This window comes from Notolabrus celidotus, chromosome 13 (assembly GCF_009762535.1).
Source record: "Notolabrus celidotus isolate fNotCel1 chromosome 13, fNotCel1.pri, whole genome shotgun sequence".
Lineage (NCBI taxonomy): Eukaryota > Metazoa > Chordata > Actinopteri > Labriformes > Labridae > Notolabrus > Notolabrus celidotus.
The window spans coordinates 30,551,419-30,571,117 of NC_048284.1; the positions used below are offsets into that span (position 1 = coordinate 30,551,419).

Consider the following 19,699-nt stretch of genomic DNA (forward strand, 5'->3'; position numbering starts at 1 on the left):
ACATGTTAATATCAGACCTGTTGACTTTAATTAACATACAGAATATAAATGTGCTGATCTTAAAACTAAAGGAAATGTTTGAAATACTCTGCCACATTTTTAGCAGCAGGCAGAAACCATGTGTGTAATTCTGGAGTCACTACAGCTGGCCTGCAGTCAGTGTTAATTTCCCGCCAGGCCTCCTGCTGTCGTTCAAAACAAGATGAGACACAACTTGAACATTACACTTTAAGATCCCAGCGGGAGGAAGTCAAATCTCTGAGGCGTGGCCCGCCATGTGACCAGCACCATGTGGGTAAAAACAGCGTTATGGCAGCCTTTGTCTCTTATTTAACTCTGGTACTAGTCCAGATCTTTGGTTTGTGTTGTTGTAGTAAGAAACCAGATTAAAAATACTTTGGAAAGGATGCACCGTCTCCCACTGAGCTCCGTCTGATTAAAGTCACACGCTGTGAAATTATATCACAAAGCAGCACAGGGATGGATCGCCAGCACAGAAAGAAAGGTTCTCAGTAGAAATTAATTATGCCCACCAATTTTATTTCTTATCCAGATAAGATCCTCATCCATGAGTAAAGCTTTACAGGATACCTTGTCGCTCTCTGCCCCTGTGTTCAATCACCTGCACGTCTGCCTCGTTTCTGCAGGTGACCAGAGATGACCTCCAGTATGTCCCTCCTCTTAAAGGGGACATATCACGCTTTTTTCATCAATATATATTGGTCTAAGAGGTCCCCAAAACATGTCTTTAAAGTTTATGCTCAAAAAAACACTTTGAAATCAGATTTTGGCATGCCTGAAAAGTCCTCTTCTTCATTCCTCATCAGAACACTCTGTTTTCCCTCTGACCACGCCCCCTCCGGAAGTGGATGTGCCTCGGCTCTCCAGCACGTTGATCTAATGTTTACTTGTTGGCTGAATATACACGGCTGCTCAGAGATCGCGTTACTTCAACCCTCTGAATCTGATCCTGACGGAGAGGCGCCTGTAGCAGGACCTTTCTGAACGATTGGTCATAGATTTAGTGTTTCTTGTTGTTTTATTTATCAGTATGTAGACGTGTGTCTTGGTACACAGCTACGAACATGTAGCTATGTGGCTATGCTAACTAGCGCTAGCACTTATCCATGATAAATAAAAATCATCCACTAGATCTTCAAATCTGCAGACGTGGGGAGTAAAACCGACCTCTGCCAGAAAGGCAGCAGGACCTTTTATGAAGGATTGGTCACAGATTTAGTGTTTCTTGTTGTTTTATTTGTCAGTATGTCGACGTGTGTCTTGGTACACAGCTACAGCTACAGCTACAGCTACAGCTACAGCTACAGCTACAGCTACAGCTACAGCTACAGCTACAGCTACAGCTACGAACATATAGCTTTGTAGCTATGCTAACTAGCGCTAGCACTTATCCATGATAAATAAAAATCATCCACTAGATCTTCAAATCTGCAGACGTGGGGAGTAAAACCGACCTTTGTGTTTCTTAAGACAGCCTACAACTAGCATGCCTCCCTCCTAAGCTCCTTGTTAGCACACATTTGTGCAGGTAATGAAAAACGGAGGAGGGATTCAGTATTATTTTATACAGTCTATGGGCTGAACAAGCTCCGAGCTCTGACTCCGTGACAGACCGGATATTGTTGTTACGTAACAAAAACACGGAAGTCTGAAACGGCTCGTTTCACACACATTTACAGAAAGGTGTAGAAATCAAAACAGGGGCAGAAGAACCATTAAAAAGTCAATTTTGCATGATATGTCACCTTTAATGTATTGATCAAGGTGCACTGTCTAATGTCTAGTATTCTCATAGTGATGTTCTATGCATTCATCATCCACACGTGGATCACCTGTTGTGATGACATAATATCAAGAGAAAGATTTTAAAATGAGTTGGGATATTTTGCCGTCTGTCTAAAACAGGAGCCATATTGGAAATGTTGAACTCAGCCTAACTTCTGTCGAGCTAGTGTGAGGTAAAGAGGCGGGCTTTGAGCCTCCTCGCTATCAGCTACAGTGTTCCAAACTGTCAATAAAGTCAGCTGTGCCTCTAATAATGGAAAACTCGTAATCTTGATATCTTCAATACTGATGAGTTATGAAAAAATCCATGTACATTGTGTGCCGATCCAGAAATTAGCTATCCAGACTACACTCGATTTTTGTACCAGGCTGTAAACATGTTTATTTCTGCTGTAAAGATCGGCTTTTTTGAATGGGTGTGTATGTGGTTTTCGGTACTTCCAGAGCCGGCCTCAAGCGGACACTGAAGAACTGCAGTTTTTAACACTTCACATTGGCTTCAATTCTCACGGCCAGAGGTTGCTGCTTTGGCGGGACATGCCGTTGTGTGCACACAGAGAGGAACACCCAATGTGTGGTGTAGCAGAACTCCCACAGGCCTTATGTTGAACATTTAAGAGGCATAAATATATTCCCCACCTCCCAATGAAGACACAGGGAAGCATCAGCTGCTCAATAAATGATCATTCATTTGCTCTCACCAACTCCAAAAATACAAGATGAAGAGGGAGCTCTAGTATCTTTTAACCTGGGCTTCATTTTAATGTGTTTTGGGTCCTAAATGACTGAAACGCTCCAGTAGATCACATCAGCCTTCAGCCGCTATACAGGCTATAATATCTGTACATTTATCCATGGTGGAAAGTGAGTTCTGTTTAAGTTTGTCCCCCCCGAGAGGTTCATCTTTTCATCACTGACAGGCTCAGACTGTTATTTTATGAGTCTACAACATGACAGAAAGGATCCTGCAGACAATTTTGCACCTTTTTTTCTCCCAAATGTTGGACTTTTATCTTAAAGTATAACTCTTCTCCTTTGACTCAATTTTTTTTCTACAACGGCCTGAACCCTATCCTAACGCAAAGAGTCTTCATTGTCAAAATTGCTCGTTTTGAAAAAACTAATCACCTTATTAAAGTCACCAGACTACAGAGAAAAAACAGCATTTAATCATGTAGGACATGGGAGTTGTTGGTCTACACTGCTGCCTCGATCCTGTTGGTTACAAAAGATTCTAAAGTAACCGATTAAACACCAAAGTCATCAGATGAATAAAGAGTGATGGAGGCAGCTGGAGATCAGCTGCTCCTGTTGATCTTATAGCCTCAAACATAATGAGGATTGGCGAGTGTGTGGGTCAATTTTAAGAAATCGAACAAGATCACTGATGTCTATTTTCCTGCATTTGTTCATGTTTTGTTCCCGTTTGTCCAAATGAGGAGATTCAACACAGCTACTGTTTCTAATTCGCATTTATAAGTAACTTTTGAACTGACCTTTAATGATTTATGATCATACGGGGTCCCGGCTCCCCTGCTGTTTGTGGACTCACATTTATTTTTGAATGAATTAACATCTGATGGATTAATAATACTAACAGACAGCAGTATCAGTATCACTGTATTCTATCTTTAAGGTTCATATCTCAAAACACAATATGGAAATAACGCTGCCTGGACTGACACAGGGGCAGAAGATTAATACACCGCTGGCTACAAATAACGATACTCATGATTATTATTTCAGACCCTTTGAAAACAAAGCTAGAAAGTTGTGGGATGAACTGTCAAGAGGAACTCAAGAAGAACTCTGAGGATACTCACTGCTCCAGGAGGGCTGCCAGGTCTCTGGATGGTGGCCAGAGATGCTCAAACAAATCTTCTTACCGACTTCAAATCTGCCGTTCGGCTAGCAGGAGAGCGAGACACAAAGGAGGTAGAGGTGAGTGTGTGGATAAGGGTAGTTTAATAAAACATGAAGTCTCAGCAGTTGTGACAAAGAGACTGATATGAAGCTTGAAATGGTGAAGAAGAAGGAACAAGAATGAAGGCTGCTATTGTGCAGAAGTCAGTGTTCAAAGAGAGAATGCAAAAAGAAGTGTTATAAAAAGTATCTGGACGCAGTCAGAAGTATTCACAGTGCTGTGTCTTTTATCAGCCTGTCTTTATTGCAGGTGTCACACAGCTGTCTGAATATTATAAGAGTGTGATAAAAGCAGTGAAATCCTCTGTGACAGTGCGATGACAGCTCGGGCTTTGATCCGACTACTGTCACTTCACAAACCGCTGAGGGTTAAATGACACGCCGTCCGTTCTCGCCTCTTTGATCATCTGATTTGACGTCTTTCTGTTCTGCTTTGGCAGAAGATTAATCACATCAGATTGGGATGTGGCCTTCGTCGGCGTCTTACTGTGAGGAGGATGATGCTCGGGGGCTTCATTGGGTACTCTGGAGGTAGCACGATCCTGCCGTGGTAGACCCCGCCGTCGAAGTCTGAGTCTGGGGGTCCGCGTACGGAGAAGTGCCATTCAAAGAGGTTATCCTGCAGAGAGAGAGAGATCCATGGAGTACACGCTACAGAGATGTTCACAAGTTCAAACCAGAGAGCTCATTTATAAAATATAGAGAATGTCAGACAGAAAAACTATTCAACTGTCTCTGCAAACTATTCCCCCATTATTCCAGAAGACACAAGTGGAGACAGACCCATTTAATGAATGAAAAGTTGCTGTAGCTGTGCTTGTTAGATATAACATTAGGGGTGAGTATTGCCAAGAACCTCACGATACGCATCACGATACTTGGGTCACGATACGATAGTGTCACGATATATCACCATATCACAATATGGTGATATATTGTGATATTCTACACAGTAAACTAAGAAAAAAATAAGGATGGTGTAAATGTAAATCACTAAATATTACTAAAAATTGAAAGAACAAATTAAGTCAAAACTATTTAAATGAAAACAACTTTCCACTTTATTGTTTTTGAAATACGGAAGTTGTATTTTAGTTCCAACTCGGCTAAAATGTAAATTTTTATTATGAAAAAAATATTGATATTAAAGCTGGGGTTGGTAATCAGATTTATCAGATACACTTTTTGTTATACTGGTTAAAATGATCTTTATGTCCTGATGGCAATCAATACATGATGTGTTCTTAAAAAAGAGTGAAAAAAAACTGCTATCTACAGCCGGAGTAAACCTGGGAAAACACCCACCAATCACCGTTTTTTGGGGGCCAAAATTTTAAACCATTCAAATCCCGTCCTGCCGTTCTGCCCGCCTCCTGTGCGTACATTTCCCCGGCGTGTACTCTGAGTCCCCGTCTCCTGCCTCTGCTTCCCCTGACTCTACTGACTGCCCCTCTCGCTCGACCTCGGGCCTGTCCCCTCTGACTCGATGAGGTGCTTTGCTCAGGACTGTAGTCCGGATCAGAGTCTAAAAAGCTCTCACCACGGGGCTCTGACAAGCAGAAGAATTAATGACATTCAGTAAGTCCTACAGAAAATGTATATGTATTGTAGTGTCCGTCCGGACGCTGTAGGGATGACAAGCCGATTCGTGAACATGTTTTGCTTTACTAACCGGTCACTTGCCGTGATCACGACAACCAACAAAGCAACAATCAATGTTTGAATGAATGAAGAACTTCTCCTCTCCTCTCTTCCGCTCACACACTCTACACCTCTCCTGATGCCTTCACTGACCGTCAACACTGTAGGAATTAAGAACATCTACACTGAACACGTTTAATAAACAGTAGAGCTGTTACAGTATTATATGTGTTATAACTTTTCTCCTGATATCGTGTCACCGGTACAACTGGATAATGCTAGAATGATAGTTGTGAGTACTAACAGCAGCCATGTTTGTTTGTGTTTTTAACTTTCACTATGATAATGTTTTGGTGAGGATCGGTTTTGAATCAGTCACCATCATATGGTCGCAAGTCAGCGGTGCTCGTGCATGTGAGCGGGGGGGGGGGGGGGGGGGGGTCGTTTTGGAGGAGCTCTGAGGGGAAGGGGGGAGGGGTTAGATGGAGTCATGAGGAAATGCTACATTCAAATTCATGCTAGTTTTCCGAGACTGCCAACTCCAGCTTTAAGAGTTGAAATATCGATATCATATCGGAGATCAAAGTATCGTGATATATTGCTGTATCAATATTTTTTCACACCTCTATATAACATACGTATGAATTTGATCTTGATATTACTAGTTTGCTAACTTTACACCTAACCTCACTTTGTTTATTTTCTCGTGTTACTTCTGGGAGGAATGGGAACAATTTGGCGCTAAAGAAGTCTCTTATGCTTCAGTGCTTCTGCTTTAACGGCAAAAAGGGAACAGCTTTCAGATTCCCTAAAACCACTGACCAACATCTTTGCCCCATAACAATCAGGCGCTAGTAAAACAACAGAAAAAATATATTTTGAAGATGAGGTAGTAGGCACATGAATCATTAGATTTCCTGTTATGAAATGATTATTGGAATGTTCAAAAATCATGACTTATCACTGATAAAATGTGAGCATGCCAATGTTCGCACATTTCGGCATCTATAAGCTCTGCTTCATCCGAAAACCTTTTCTAATGCCTATTTTATTTTTTCTTGTAATTATTATGATTGTGACGATTTCTGCTGCTGATGATTGAAATAAAATTACTCATTAATTCATTAATTAATTTACTATGAAGTGCTTCCAAATAATCTTGTGGGAGGATAGGGCTTAAATTGAAGGGAAATGTAGGAACACAAGACCTAATTTTGAAAATGTACTAGAAATGTGGGAACATAGGGATGACCACGATAAAATAGCGTGTAAAGTCCAGACTGTATGTATGCCGAAAAATACAGGAATGGCGTGCACGAAATATAATTCAGATTCTGAAAAAGAAAACAAATTTCTACAAGACGGCACGTCAAATGTGAAAACAGAAACAACAGAGAGGGAGGTGTTTGTGAATGAAGTGTCAGACTGATCGGAAAAACAAATTTCCGAGTAGGAAAACGCAAGTGAATGTGTCGAGAACAACTCAAGGCAAGAATTTGGAGCAGGACTTAACGCCTTATCATCAGGTTCATCATCAACACGGCGGGCAAACAATGTTTTGTTAATGATAATGTATTGCACATCCACTTTTTACTCAAATATAATGTATAATATAGTATGACCATGAGTTGTTGTCCACATAGTGACCCAGACTTGTTAGAAAAGTTATTGATTAACATAAGTTTGGTATTTAACTCTTATAACAAGTCAGATGCGTTAGCTAAAGCTATATTTAATTTAGTATTTATTAAACAGTCAGGTAACGTTAAACCCAACTTTCTCAATTGAAAGCACAAAAACCCCTCTAGAACGCTACGCTCCCAACATGCTTTGAGCCTCCTCGCCAACAGCTTCAGTGTTCCCGCCTGTCAGTCAAGTCAGCTGTGCCTCTCATAATGGAAAACTAATAATCTTTATATCTTCCAAATTGCTGTGTTATGAAAAAATTCACCCCCCATACAGTGTGTGCCAGTCGAGAAATTAGCTATCCAGACTACACTCGTTTTTTGAACCAGGCTGTAAACTAGGGATGCACCGATCCGATCCTGGTATCGGATTTCAGCCAGATCAGACTCAAAAAGCTAGATCGGATATCCGTGACATGGAGCCAATATATAGTGCCGATCCATATTGCAGATGTATTCATCTCAGTTCTATCCGTTTCTGTGTTTACAACAGCAATGTGCATCTCCTGTGTCATCAGCACCAGCCGGTCTGTGCATTTTTGCCTGGTGGAGCATGATGGAGGATAACTTCAGAGGCTCTGCAGTTTAGCTGCATGTCACGCTTCTTTTGCTAACAACTCCACCGGAAACTTGCAACATGTGCAGCGGTAATGTTTTGACGGATCGGCTAGTATTGGTATCGGCAGATACTAAAGCCAAGGTATCGATATCGGTATCGGGACCTAAAAAGTAGGATCGGTGCATCCCTACTGTAAACATGTTTATTTCTGCTGTAAAGATCGGCTTTTTTTAATTGGTGTGTATGTGGTTTCTGGTACTTCTGGAGCCAGCCTCAAGAGGACACTCAAGGAACTGCAATTTTTAACACTTCCACATTGGCTTCAATTCTCACGACCAGAGGTTGCCGCTTAATTGGAACAAGCTTCCTACAGTTCTCATGCTGATTAGTGATTATGATGACATGGGTCTGTCTGTTTATTATTAATTAAAGTATGTAAATGTGTAAAAGGCTTAAAATATTATCCGACTGATCATCTCACGTGTTTTGGGTAGAAATTAACAACACTTGCACTGCCTGCCAAAACTGTTTGCACCGTGTGAATGATAAGGCTGCATTGCACATACCATGAAGCTGGACTTCAAAGAGAGTTCACTGCCCCACTACAGAGCTGAGTGTGAGAGCAAGTGTTGACAGACAGTGAGGCAGATTGTGATAACAATTCATTCAGTTTATGTCTACATGTTTATTTCATTTTGGTCAGCAGAGCCAGAAAAGCCTGATGTGTTCGCACAAGTACATGAGTAACGTGTTTCTCTCTGTAAGGAGAAGACGGGGATCGTTCAGGGAGCAGGACTTCAAAGTCAGGTCGGGCCTCTAACCTGAGTTTGGCTTCCTCCTGTACTGACTCAACCATAGACGCTCTGTTAGGCTGTACAGGCTGGTGAAATGTGTTGTTGCGGTGATACCGAGGCAGTACTGTCCAGTGTTGTCCCATGGTGAACTTACCTCTAGTGGCTGGGCGTGATAGTGCTCTGTGGGGTCCCTCAGCTCAGCAGCCTCCTTCATCAGCCTCTTCACCGCTGGTGATTCAGAGAAAACAGACACACAAACACACCGAGGTTAGAGCATGCCGGGTCAGACTCATCATCACCGCTTACATCCTCAGCACTCTGCAGAAGTCCAATGCGATCCCTTTCAACTACAGCAGCTTCACAGGCCAGCACTGCAGAGTGTGCCTCTGCTGCTGCTCCGGTTAACAGGACGATAACACAGACAGACAGAGGAGGAGGGACAGCACTTCATGTACAGGCAGAGCTCAAGCCTCAGACTCTCACTGACTGTCACACTCTCACAGACAGCTGAGGGAAAACGGCTGAAATGACAGTTCTCCCTTTCTAAATGTGCAGCACAAAGATTGTAACCACCTCTGGCATTTCTGTTTCTGTACTCACAGTGAGGAACTCACTTCTGAGACCGGTTTGTTTAATGATACAATCATGAATCTTTGACAAAGACTCAGATGTGATACCAAAGCTTAGATATATTCAGGCTACAGATTTCAACAATATACTGTATGAGAGGGTTTTCTGCGAATGTTCCCACTGTTTCTTGTTTCTTAAGAAGATGAAGGCTGATTTTAATCTGACGTGCAAACCATGCCAGCATAAATAATCTTCCTCAGGTGCAGGAGGGGAAAAGTATCTAATATTCTGCTTAACAAAGTTGGAGACAAATTTACTAAATCAGAAACACTTTTACAAGCTGTGAGACAACCTCCTGCTGTGGACATTCCAGACTCCAGCTGATATGGACGTGCTTGGCTCCAGCGGCAACAGCTACTACTCGTCTCATCACCATCAGCACTCCCTCTGTCTCTTATTCTCCTCTATCCCTCTTTCCAACCCCAACTCGGTCGAGGCAGATGGCTGTCTAACATGAGTCTGGTTCTGCTCGAGGTTTCTGCCTGTTAAAAGGAAGTTTTTCCTAAATACTGCGAGGTGCAATGGTCATGATGGATTAAGGTTGAGTAAGACTAAGACAGGACTTCCACCAGATCCATGTCCGGTCCATCTCCAATCGCTGTGGTCCGGCTCCATGCTCTCACGTCCGTCAACACCCACCGGTTGCGTTTTCGGAAAGCAGCACGGAGCAGGACCGCCGGTTTGGAGTCATGTGACCGAGGTTTTCCCACGGCAATCACTGAATCAAGGATTCTCCTCCTCTTCTCATCCATGTTGTCTTTCTGGTCCTCTGAAAACCTCTGACCTGTTGACTCCACGCCTGGCTCCGCTCATCATGACGGTTTGTTGTTGTAGTTAAGTGAAATACGATCTGGTGATAACACCAGTGTTTTATTCTGAAAATTAACCGGGTGTTTCATTTTGTTTTGGTGCCTGACTTCCTGTCCTGCTCCATCTGCTCTGTTGAGATTGATGCGTCATGCTCCAGCATCCAACAAAAATAGAAGTCTTGTGTATCTGATCTGGAGGGATCTGACCGGCCGGATCAGAGACGCAGCCGGAACATAACAGAGCGGACCCAGTGGAAGTTAACACATTAACTAGAATAGAAACCTATAAGATCCAGTGCCGTGACAAATCTGAGACGGACCTGACACGAATCTGGTAGAATTTGGCCGTGAGTCTTAAGGCTGATTTATACTTCTGCGTTGAATCAACGGCGTACCCTACGCCGAGGCCTACGCACATAGCTGACGTGCACCTCCTCCAAAATGTAACTCCCCGTAGAGCCGACGCGGACCGCAAGCTCTGTGATTGGTCCGCTCGGCTGCTTTGTCTTTCCCGCGTTTACAGCACTTCCGGGATCCCGGACATCGGCCGCACATCGGCCGTGTATTTCATCTCCTCCTCTCTATTCTTCATGTAATCATGTCTGTATGATAAACAGCAACATGTATCAGCTGTAGATTAACATAACACGCTCTGAATCGCTGTGGAAAAGTAAACAGAGATCGTAGCGGGACCGGAAGCAGGCGACCGGCTATCAGAGAGACCGCACTGCCCTCAGGCGTTTCGGCGGAGAATTGCTGCGCGACACAGACACACCGACGCACAAGTATGTGGGGCTCATGTCCGCGTCAGCCCCTGCTGCATAGGGGAGACGCAGAAGTATAAATCAGCCTTTACCCTGTCTTGATGTTGGGTCTTTTTTAATAATTTGACATAGAGTACGGTCTAGACCTGCTCTGTTTGTAAAAGCGTCTTGAGATAAAGTTTGTTGTGATTTGGCGCTATACAAATAAAGATTGATTGATTGATTTGACAATTCTACACGGGACACTTCACCTTCCACCTCTCCAGCTTGATGGACTGTCAAACCGCCTCACAGTGCAGGAACAATGAGCAAAAGCAGTGCAGGAGCTTGAGACAGTGTGTGTTGGGGAGAGGATGAGCGAGCCAGAGTGAGGCAGCTTCTCCAGCCATCTGTCCGTCTGTCCATTGAGACTGTAAACGTTATAGTATGTGTGTGTGTGTTTTTCCCTCAGTGTAAGTGTCTGAGGTTTAATTTTAATCCATCAACACGACGCACAGCGTCACTGTAACATTAAATATTCAGTTATCATGGCCTCTGTGTCAGACTTTCTTTTAATCAGTCAGACTTTGAAACCGTGGATCCATCCTCAATAACAAATCCAAAGTGTTTGTGAAACTGTGAACACATAAACGAGCAGAATTAAAAGAGTGTTTCAAATGAAGAGGAGTCGATCCACAGACGACAGCAGAACTTGTAATTTTCACTGCACGCCACAAACAGCTGAGCTCTCTGCGGGCTGCAGGCGGAACCAAAGTAAACAAGGTTTATTTTTCAGAGTTTAAAGGGTCGCTCTGTACTCACGGCTTCACTTTTAGAGTTAATGTGCCGACGTAACACGCTCTCAGGAACATCTGTTCGCTTAACCCTTGTGTCATGACCCAGCCTGCAACACTCTCATTCCTGATGGGTTAATCTCAACACACATACACACACACACGGCCTCATCAATCAGGGGACGACGGTTACACAAGTTCAGCTGATGAAGATGATGATGATGATTGTGAGGTTTAGTCATTGCCCTGGCAGCAAAAGGACACAAACATGCTTCTTGGTGGGACAGTGACTACCAGGCTGCAAGGATCAGGAGGGGAGACCACTGCAGGCAAACCCCAGGGTTAAATATCCCATCATGCTTCAGCACAAGGTCATGAGTCATAGCAGCAGGTGCTGATGTCACAGCCTCGGCTTCATGTTAACAAAGTGCCCACCGCGCGCTCCGAGGAGGCGAACAGCAAGGTCAACGCGAGAGATTTTCCTCCCTTCTCTAAAACTCCAACAATCATCTCTCAGCCGCTGAATGAGCAAACAGGAAGGGACTGAAATTGGAAAGTAATTGTGAAAGGAAAGCGGAACTAAGAGGTATTCATGGAGGCAAAAATCGGTTTGGAATCCAATCGAGGGCGGACGTAGAGGGGGGTGTTGAGCTGGAAATGGAGACTGTGAAATGAAACAGAGGAAGAGGATGAAGGGCAGCATGAGCAGCAGGGAGGGATGGGAGGGCAAATAACAGGGATGAAGAGATGCTCTGACACCACGCAGCTCTCAGGGCACGTGTTCCAAGTGATTGTGCCAGAGGACAGACACTCCTCTGTGAAGATTTGAAGCAACTACTGTAATCCCACAGCGGACACACATGGAGAACGGGAGGAGAGTGTGTGAGTGTGTGCCTTGACAACTCGTGTTTTCACAGAGAGCAGCAGGTCACGGAGCCTGCAGTCTCACTCGCTTCACATTTCGAAGACAAGGGGCCAGATGAAGAACCGATCCGCTGGAGAAGAACGAGCATCCGCCTGGAAGAGCATCTTGGCTTCAAACTGATAAAAAAAAAACCCACATCTCCCGTGTTTTTATTTTAGGACTGTTTCCCAGGGTGATACACTCAGAAATGTTTTCCAAGTTTGTAAAGCAGGAAAGGAGCCAAATACAAAGCTGTACTTTGACTTGAGAGCAGATGTGTAATGTCTATTTCACTGAAGGATACAAGATATGATCTCAGCCGTACTTCTATCTCAATCAGAGTTTAATCTACCACTTTAATCACCACTGCTTATACTTCACACAATCACTATTAATAGCTACTACTGAACTGATTTGAAAGCTGGTTTTAATGAACTTTGAAGTCTAAAACTGTACTTGTGTGTTGTCCTTCAGGGGGGAAGGTATTGAAGAGGCGTGAAAAGCAATATCAAGTTTCTTTTCCAAGTAGGTTTACACTGAGCATGAGTTTAAGTTGCCCTTTCTTTAAACAGTAGAGGGCGTAATCTGACTTGGACATTATACATCTCTTATAGCTGAGGCAGACAGACATGGTGACACAAGATTTTGGAGTTGAGGACACATCATCAGGGGGGCTGCCCTTTGAACTATGTGCTAATAAAAAGCAGGCTGGTCCCTCTGCTCCTCATGGCTGGAGATGCAGTGTCCATGACTTCCAAAAAGAATGTCACACTTTGGCTTGTAACAACACAGGACAGTACCAATTCAGTCCAAATTAAATGGACTCCGGCCAAGAGGACTTCTCTTGGCCTTCTATTCAACTACAGAGTCATGTCTGTTTTAAATGCAGTCACTTCCACTACAGAGTCATGTCTGTTTTTAATGCAGTCACTTCCACTACAGAGTCATGTGTGTTTTTAATGCAGTCACTTCCACTACAGAGTCATGTCTGTTTTTAATGCATTGACTTCCACTACAGAGTCATGTCTGTTTTTAATGCATTGACTTCCACTACAGAGTCATGTCTGTTTTTAATGTAGTCACTTCCACTACAGAGTCATGAGTGTTTTTAATGCAGTGACTTCCACTACAGAGTCATGTGTGTTTTTAATGCAGTGACTTCCACTACAGAGTCATGAGTGTTTTTAATGCATTGACTTCCACTACAGAGTCATGTCTGTTTTTAATGCAGTCACTTCCACTACAGAGTCATGTGTGAATTTCAATGCAGTCACTTCCACTACAGAGTCGTGTCTGTTTTTAATGCATTGAATTCCACTACAGAGTCATGTGTGAATTTCAATGCAGTCACTTCCACTACAGAGTCATGTCTGTTTTTAATGCAGTGACTTACACTACAGAGTCATGTCTGTTTTTAATGCAGTGACTTCCACTACAGAGTCATGTCTGTTTTTAATGCAGTCACTTCCACTACAGAGTCATGTGTGTTTTTAATGCAGTCACTTCCACTACAGAGTCGTGTGTGTTTTTAATGCATTGACTTCCACTACAGAGTCATGTGTGTTTTCAATGCAGTGACTTCCACTACAGAGTCATGTCTGTTTTGAATGCAGTCACTTCCACTACAGAGTCATGTGTGAATTGCAATCCAGTCACTTCCACTACAGAGTCGTGTATGTTTTTAATGCATTGACTTCCACTACAGAGTCATGTGTGAATTTCAATGCAGTCACTTCCACTACAGAGTCATGTCTGTTTTTAATGTAGTGACTTCCACTACAGAGTCATGTCTGTTTTTAATGCAGTCACTTCCACTACAGAGTCATGTCTGTTTTCAATGCAGTCACTTCCACTACAGAGTCATGTCTGTTTTTAATGTAGTCACTTCCACTACAGAGTCATGTCTGTTTTTAATGTAGTGACTTCCACTACAGAGTCATGTCTGTTTTTAATGCAGTCACCTTCACTACAGAGTCATGTCTGTTTTTAATGCAGTGACTTCCACTACAGAGTCATGTCTGTTTTTAATGCAGTCACTTCCACTACAGAGTCATGTCTGTTTTTAATGCAGTGACTTCCACTACAGAGTCATGTGTGTTTTTAATGCAGTCACTTCCACTACAGAGTCGTGTGTGTTTTTAATGCAGTGACTTCCACTACAGAGTCATGTCTGTTTTTAATGCAGTGACTTCCACTACAGAGTCTGAGGATCATTATTTTGAAAATGTTGAACTATTTTCTCATGCAGTCTCTCAAAGTGTGGTGAACCTCTTTCCACGTTCCTCTCTGGAGTGTCCTTTTTATACCCACTCATGTGACTAACCTGTTGATCATGAACCTCATTAGTTGGAGAGGTTCCTCCAGATGTTTTTAACAGGGAGGAAATGTGTTCTGGCATCAAAATTAAAAAAGAACACTTACATTTTTCTTAAAATAATGAACTTTTCTAATTGAGGTCCCCAATACCCCAGTAAAATCTGTGTGCTTAAATCTTGCAGAAAGTGAGGAACATTAAAATAATAAAGTATTCTTGTGTGATATGCTTTGTGATCACATTATCTCTGCTGGTCAAAAGATTCAAGCGTTAACTCTAAGAGTGATCAAAAGAGCTGCTTCGGTATGATGACATGTGCCTTTAATTTTGTGTATTTGATCCAGCTTTGAGTGTCAGTTCTGCTCTCACCACACGCATAGATTATTCCACCTTCATCAATGACAATCTGTCAAGTTGTCTGAAAATGTTAAGCTTCAACAGAAACCCTAAAATACAGCAAAGCTGTTTGTCCATGTGGCACCACACAGAGGAGCCAACAAATTAAATAACAGACAGGAAGCTTAACTGAGCGGTGATCTGTGAACAGCTGACCAGCATGAGCTCCATCCATCACCAGAAGCAGAAAACAATTTGAAACTCACAAACAGTGAGCGGGCTGTGAGCCGGGGCGGTCTAATACTGCAGAGACTGACCCACAACCGGGAGGTCGCAACACAAGTGTGGGCAGCCTCTGTGTCCTCAGGGTGGTGTGTTTACTTACATTTCTAATTACATAAAACTCATCTTAGACTTCAAGATGACTGACTTTTATTTCACCCAGCAGGAACAGCTTAAAGGGATATTTTAGTTTTTTTGAAGTGGGGTTGTATGAATTACATTGCACTAGTACTCCTGCAAGCCACAATGAGTGCTGCTGAGCTCTTCTCCTTTAATGAGAAAATTCTCAGATAACCGGCAGGCAAGCTAGGCTATAATTCTTTGTGGAACGGGCCTCCTATTTCGCTTAATTTCTCTAAAGTTAAGAAAATATGGTCGTGGCACTCATCACTGTGCAATTGCATGCTCTAGAAAAAATTGCAGCTCTTGACCAAGCGGCAACCTCCAGTCTCCAACGATGAAGCCCATGCGGAAGTGATATAAACTGCAATACATTGAAAATCCACTTGAGGCTGGCTGCAGAAACACAGAAAACCACATAGACATGAATGGGAAAAAGACGATCTTTGCAGCCTTAATAAACATGTTTACAGCCTGGTTCAAAAAACGGCCTGGCTCTATGAAGCTAATCTCTCTAATGACACACACTGTTCGGGGGGGGGGGGGGGGGAATTTTTTTCTAACGTGACGGTTCAGAAGATATTAAGATTACGAGTTTTGCCCAAATAAGGACATGACTGACGTGAATCCCGGTCGGGAACACGCAGTTATTGGCAAGGAGGCTCACACTACGTCACACTCTGCCTGGTTGAGTTCCGCATTTCCAATATGGCTGCCGCCGTCGATTTGCTTCAAAACAGCTCTCAGGAACAGATGGGTGACGTCACAGATACTACGTCCATATTTTATATAGTCTACGCTCTTGACTTTGCCACCAGAAACCCCCTTTGTTTTGGCACTATTTTCGGAAGCTCCTTGAAGACCTGTGCTCTTCCGCTGCATGAGTATGGATACATGCCGAAAATGGTATATATTTAAACCTGTAATTACACCACCTAACCACCGGGAAGGGGGGCGCTAATGAGCCTTAAGCGCTAGTTGCCCCCCCCCCCCCGCATTGGACAGAAGTAGAAGACAGCATTGAACAGCCAATCATGTAGCAGGGTGAGAGGTAGGCGGGGCTTCAAGAGGTTTAGTGCAGAATGTAAACACAGCTGAAGCGAGCGACAGCAACACTGAAGAAAACTCAAAACCTAACAGCTCAAAGCAGAGTCGTAAGTCTGACACTGCGTCGACTCTGTGTTAACTATTAACTTAATACACTTCATTAAATCTACTTTCAGGATGAAGGTAAAGGAAGCGCACCGAGAAGACTTGCTGTGCATTTCTAAGACGTCCAATGTCCACCGCGACCATCGTGAAAATCTCATCTTACATTAAAGACCTGCTTCTTGTGAACACCGTCAAAAATGAGGGATTCAAGAAGCTCATCAGAAAACTAAATCCAGATACAAACTAACAACTTTCACTCAGGACCAAAAATTGGACTTTAAATATACATAAAATAATGATTTGATATTTATCATGATAATTATCTATATCGACTGATTTGACAAATTTTATCGTGACAAAATTGTTTTCAATCTCTCCCAGCTCTAGGTAGAATAAAACAGTGTTCTTAGTATATTGCAGAAAATAAATATGTTTTGCTATATGAAGGTTTTCTTCAGTATCATGCAGCTCTAGTTTGACCTCTTTTTAAAAGGTGTCTCTCTCTGTAGGGATCATTTCTGTGATATTATCAGACACCTTCGACATTCATCTGAACCTGTCAGACACTTTTATGTGCTCAGGCTTTTTCCCCTGATGGTTACATTGCAGCTGTTACCGCCTGTTTCATGGCTGCTGTCAAACACAATTAAACACTTTTCCCTCAAAAAAAAAAGAAGGTTCCTGTTTGGTAATTATCTGGCCTGAACTCACCTCTGTGTAGATGTTTCTTACAGAGTTTAAAGCAAATAACATTCTGTGAAGTTAGAGGAAGATGTCTGTGAGCAGACAACATGGACGTGCCAAGCATTTTTAATATTTGGCACAAACACACCAGGATTATCCTTAGAGAGTGCAAGAATTGGAGCCAAAATGTCCTCAAATTATTCCTGATACCAAAGAATTGTTATGCAACTGAGACAAGTGATTCTTGGATAAGGAATAATAACCAAGGAGAGAGGAGAAGCGAGGGAGAGAACTTTTGACAGCAATTAGAATATAAACAGAGGCGGGGGAGGAATCAGCAGGGAGAAGGTGACGTGAGGAACCTCATAAAGAGAGATTTTAACCTTCGAGAGAGGCTGCTGAGCCGCACCACGATGGGACAGGAGATGAAAATGTCATTCTACCATCGTGGACCCAGGAGGGGAACTTTGAAAATGCCGATTTATATGCTGGTCTCATGTCTGTTGTTCCTTTGCTGTCAATGCAAAGCAAGACGAAGGAGGAGGAAAGGCTGGAGGACACGTGTTGCATAGCAAGAGTGTAGGCACTGTGGAGGTCTAATCTGTGTGTGTGTGTGTGTGTGTGTTTGTGTCTTTGTCTTTTCTGGTATTGTCGGGTTCCTAAGTGTTTCACATTTTCAATTCCAGGATTTATTCACAGTGTTCAACACTCGCCTGCATTAAAGGATTCCCATGTTTATTCAATGTTCTGTGCTCAGTGAAGTCAGTAGGTGGGATCACTGATGTTAACTGGGCCGGATCGCTCTGCAGATTTTTCTCTGTGAGGGCTTTGGTTGCTGTGCTGGGAGTCTGAGACATGTCAGCAGCAGTTTGCATAAATTTGTAGAAATAAAAAACAACTTTTCTCAGGTTGGAAATCATGTCTGCATACTTTGTACCATTTAAGAATTTCTTGTATATGGATAACAAATCTTTAAACAACATAAAAGACTTGTATCCTACAATGAATAGAATCAAACATTATCATAGCTGCTTGTGTCAACATCCTCTGGATCAAATATTTAAACCTGAGCAATAACGCTGCTTGATGCTGCCTCATGAAAGTCAATCAGCATTTAGATTCCCTGATTTCCCTGAATGCACCAGAAATGATCAATGTGACCTCTGTTCAAAAAACAAACATTTGAAGAGTTTTCTCCTCCTCCTGAGGACAGACCGATGCTTTCCTTCTAACTAGGGATGGGCATTTCAAGCCAAAATACTATTCCATAATCATTGGCATCTACTCGACGATTATTCAAATAATCATCCTCCCTCCCTCCCTCCCTCCCTCCCTCCCGCACCCACACACACACACAGTCGTGTTAACCAGCAGCATGACGAAGTGCTGCAAGTAGCGGGCACTGACAGCATCTGTCTCGACCTTTATGTCGGTGTTTCAGTGACGTGGCGATGTTTGTGTGTTTACATTTTACAGCCATGCTCAGTCTCTGGACATACGTGTGTAGTAGTGTGAGATTCAGAAACGGAGAAAATCAATGTGACTGTTTTCTTCTTCTTTTGCAATTTACAGCAGATAGCAGTCGATGAAATGATGAAAAATTGTACTTTTAAAATGAGAAAATATTCAAAGTGACTCTCCGGTTTTTACAAAGTGAACGAATATTCGGATATTTGAAAATCATTGCCCATCCCTACTTCTTACTCTATAAATCTGCATCTTCATGTTGTTAATGTGACGAACTTTGGACCCTCTAATTACAAGGAAATCAAAAGGAAACTGGTTTCTTTTCTGTGTTCAAACCATAGACTGTATAAAATATGGACGTAGTATCTGTGACGTCACCCATCTGTTCCTGAGAGCTGTTTTGAAGCCAATCGACGGCAGCAGCCATATTGGTAATGCGGAACTCAACTAGGCAGAGTGTGACGTAGTGTGAGCCTCTTAGCCAATGGCTGTGTGTTCCCGACAGGGAGTCACGTCAGTCATATCCTTATTTGGGCAAAACTCGTAATCTTAATATCTTCTGAACCGTCACGTTAGAAAAAAATCCCCCCCCCCCCTCGTACAGTGTGTGTCATTAGAGAGATTAGCTTTGTAGGGCCAAGCCGGTTTTTGAACCAGGCTGTAAACATGTTTATTAATGCTAAAAAGATCGTCTTTTTCCCATTCATATCTATGTGGTTTCCGGTGTTTCTGCAGCCAGCCTCAAGCGGATTTTCGATGTATTGCAGTTTATAGCACTTCCGCATTGGCTTCATCGTTTGAGACCGGAGTGTGCCGCTTGGTGCAAACAGCAGAAAAAAAGCCAGAGTGAAGCATCTGTGTAACTTAGTATTTACAGTGAAACTGAGACTCACTAGAATCAGATTTAGAGGCACTACATCCTCCAGGGGAAGTATAAACCAGTGTACTGACAGTGTGTATCTTGCAAACATCTGTGGTCCCTTCTAGGGATGACCACAATTAATCGATTATCGATTAATTGATTGTTAAGAAATTACTCGAAACACACATTTTTGT

The 19,699-nt window shown here is 42.8% G+C and overlaps 1 protein-coding gene across 1 annotated transcript in view; it reads right to left on the minus strand.

Annotated features, from left to right (window-relative positions):
• The window catches only part of ube2j1 (ubiquitin-conjugating enzyme E2, J1), a 70,397-nt gene that overhangs the window by 30,492 nt on the left and 20,206 nt on the right, over positions 1–19,699 (minus strand). The window contains exons 2-4 of the mRNA XM_034699756.1: positions 8,563–8,636; positions 4,217–4,348; positions 3,630–3,714 (exon numbers count right to left, since the gene is read on the minus strand). Coding sequence (XP_034555647.1) covers positions 3,630–3,714; positions 4,217–4,348; positions 8,563–8,636 — 291 coding nt within the window. The remainder of the gene's footprint in view (positions 1–3,629; positions 3,715–4,216; positions 4,349–8,562; positions 8,637–19,699) is intronic.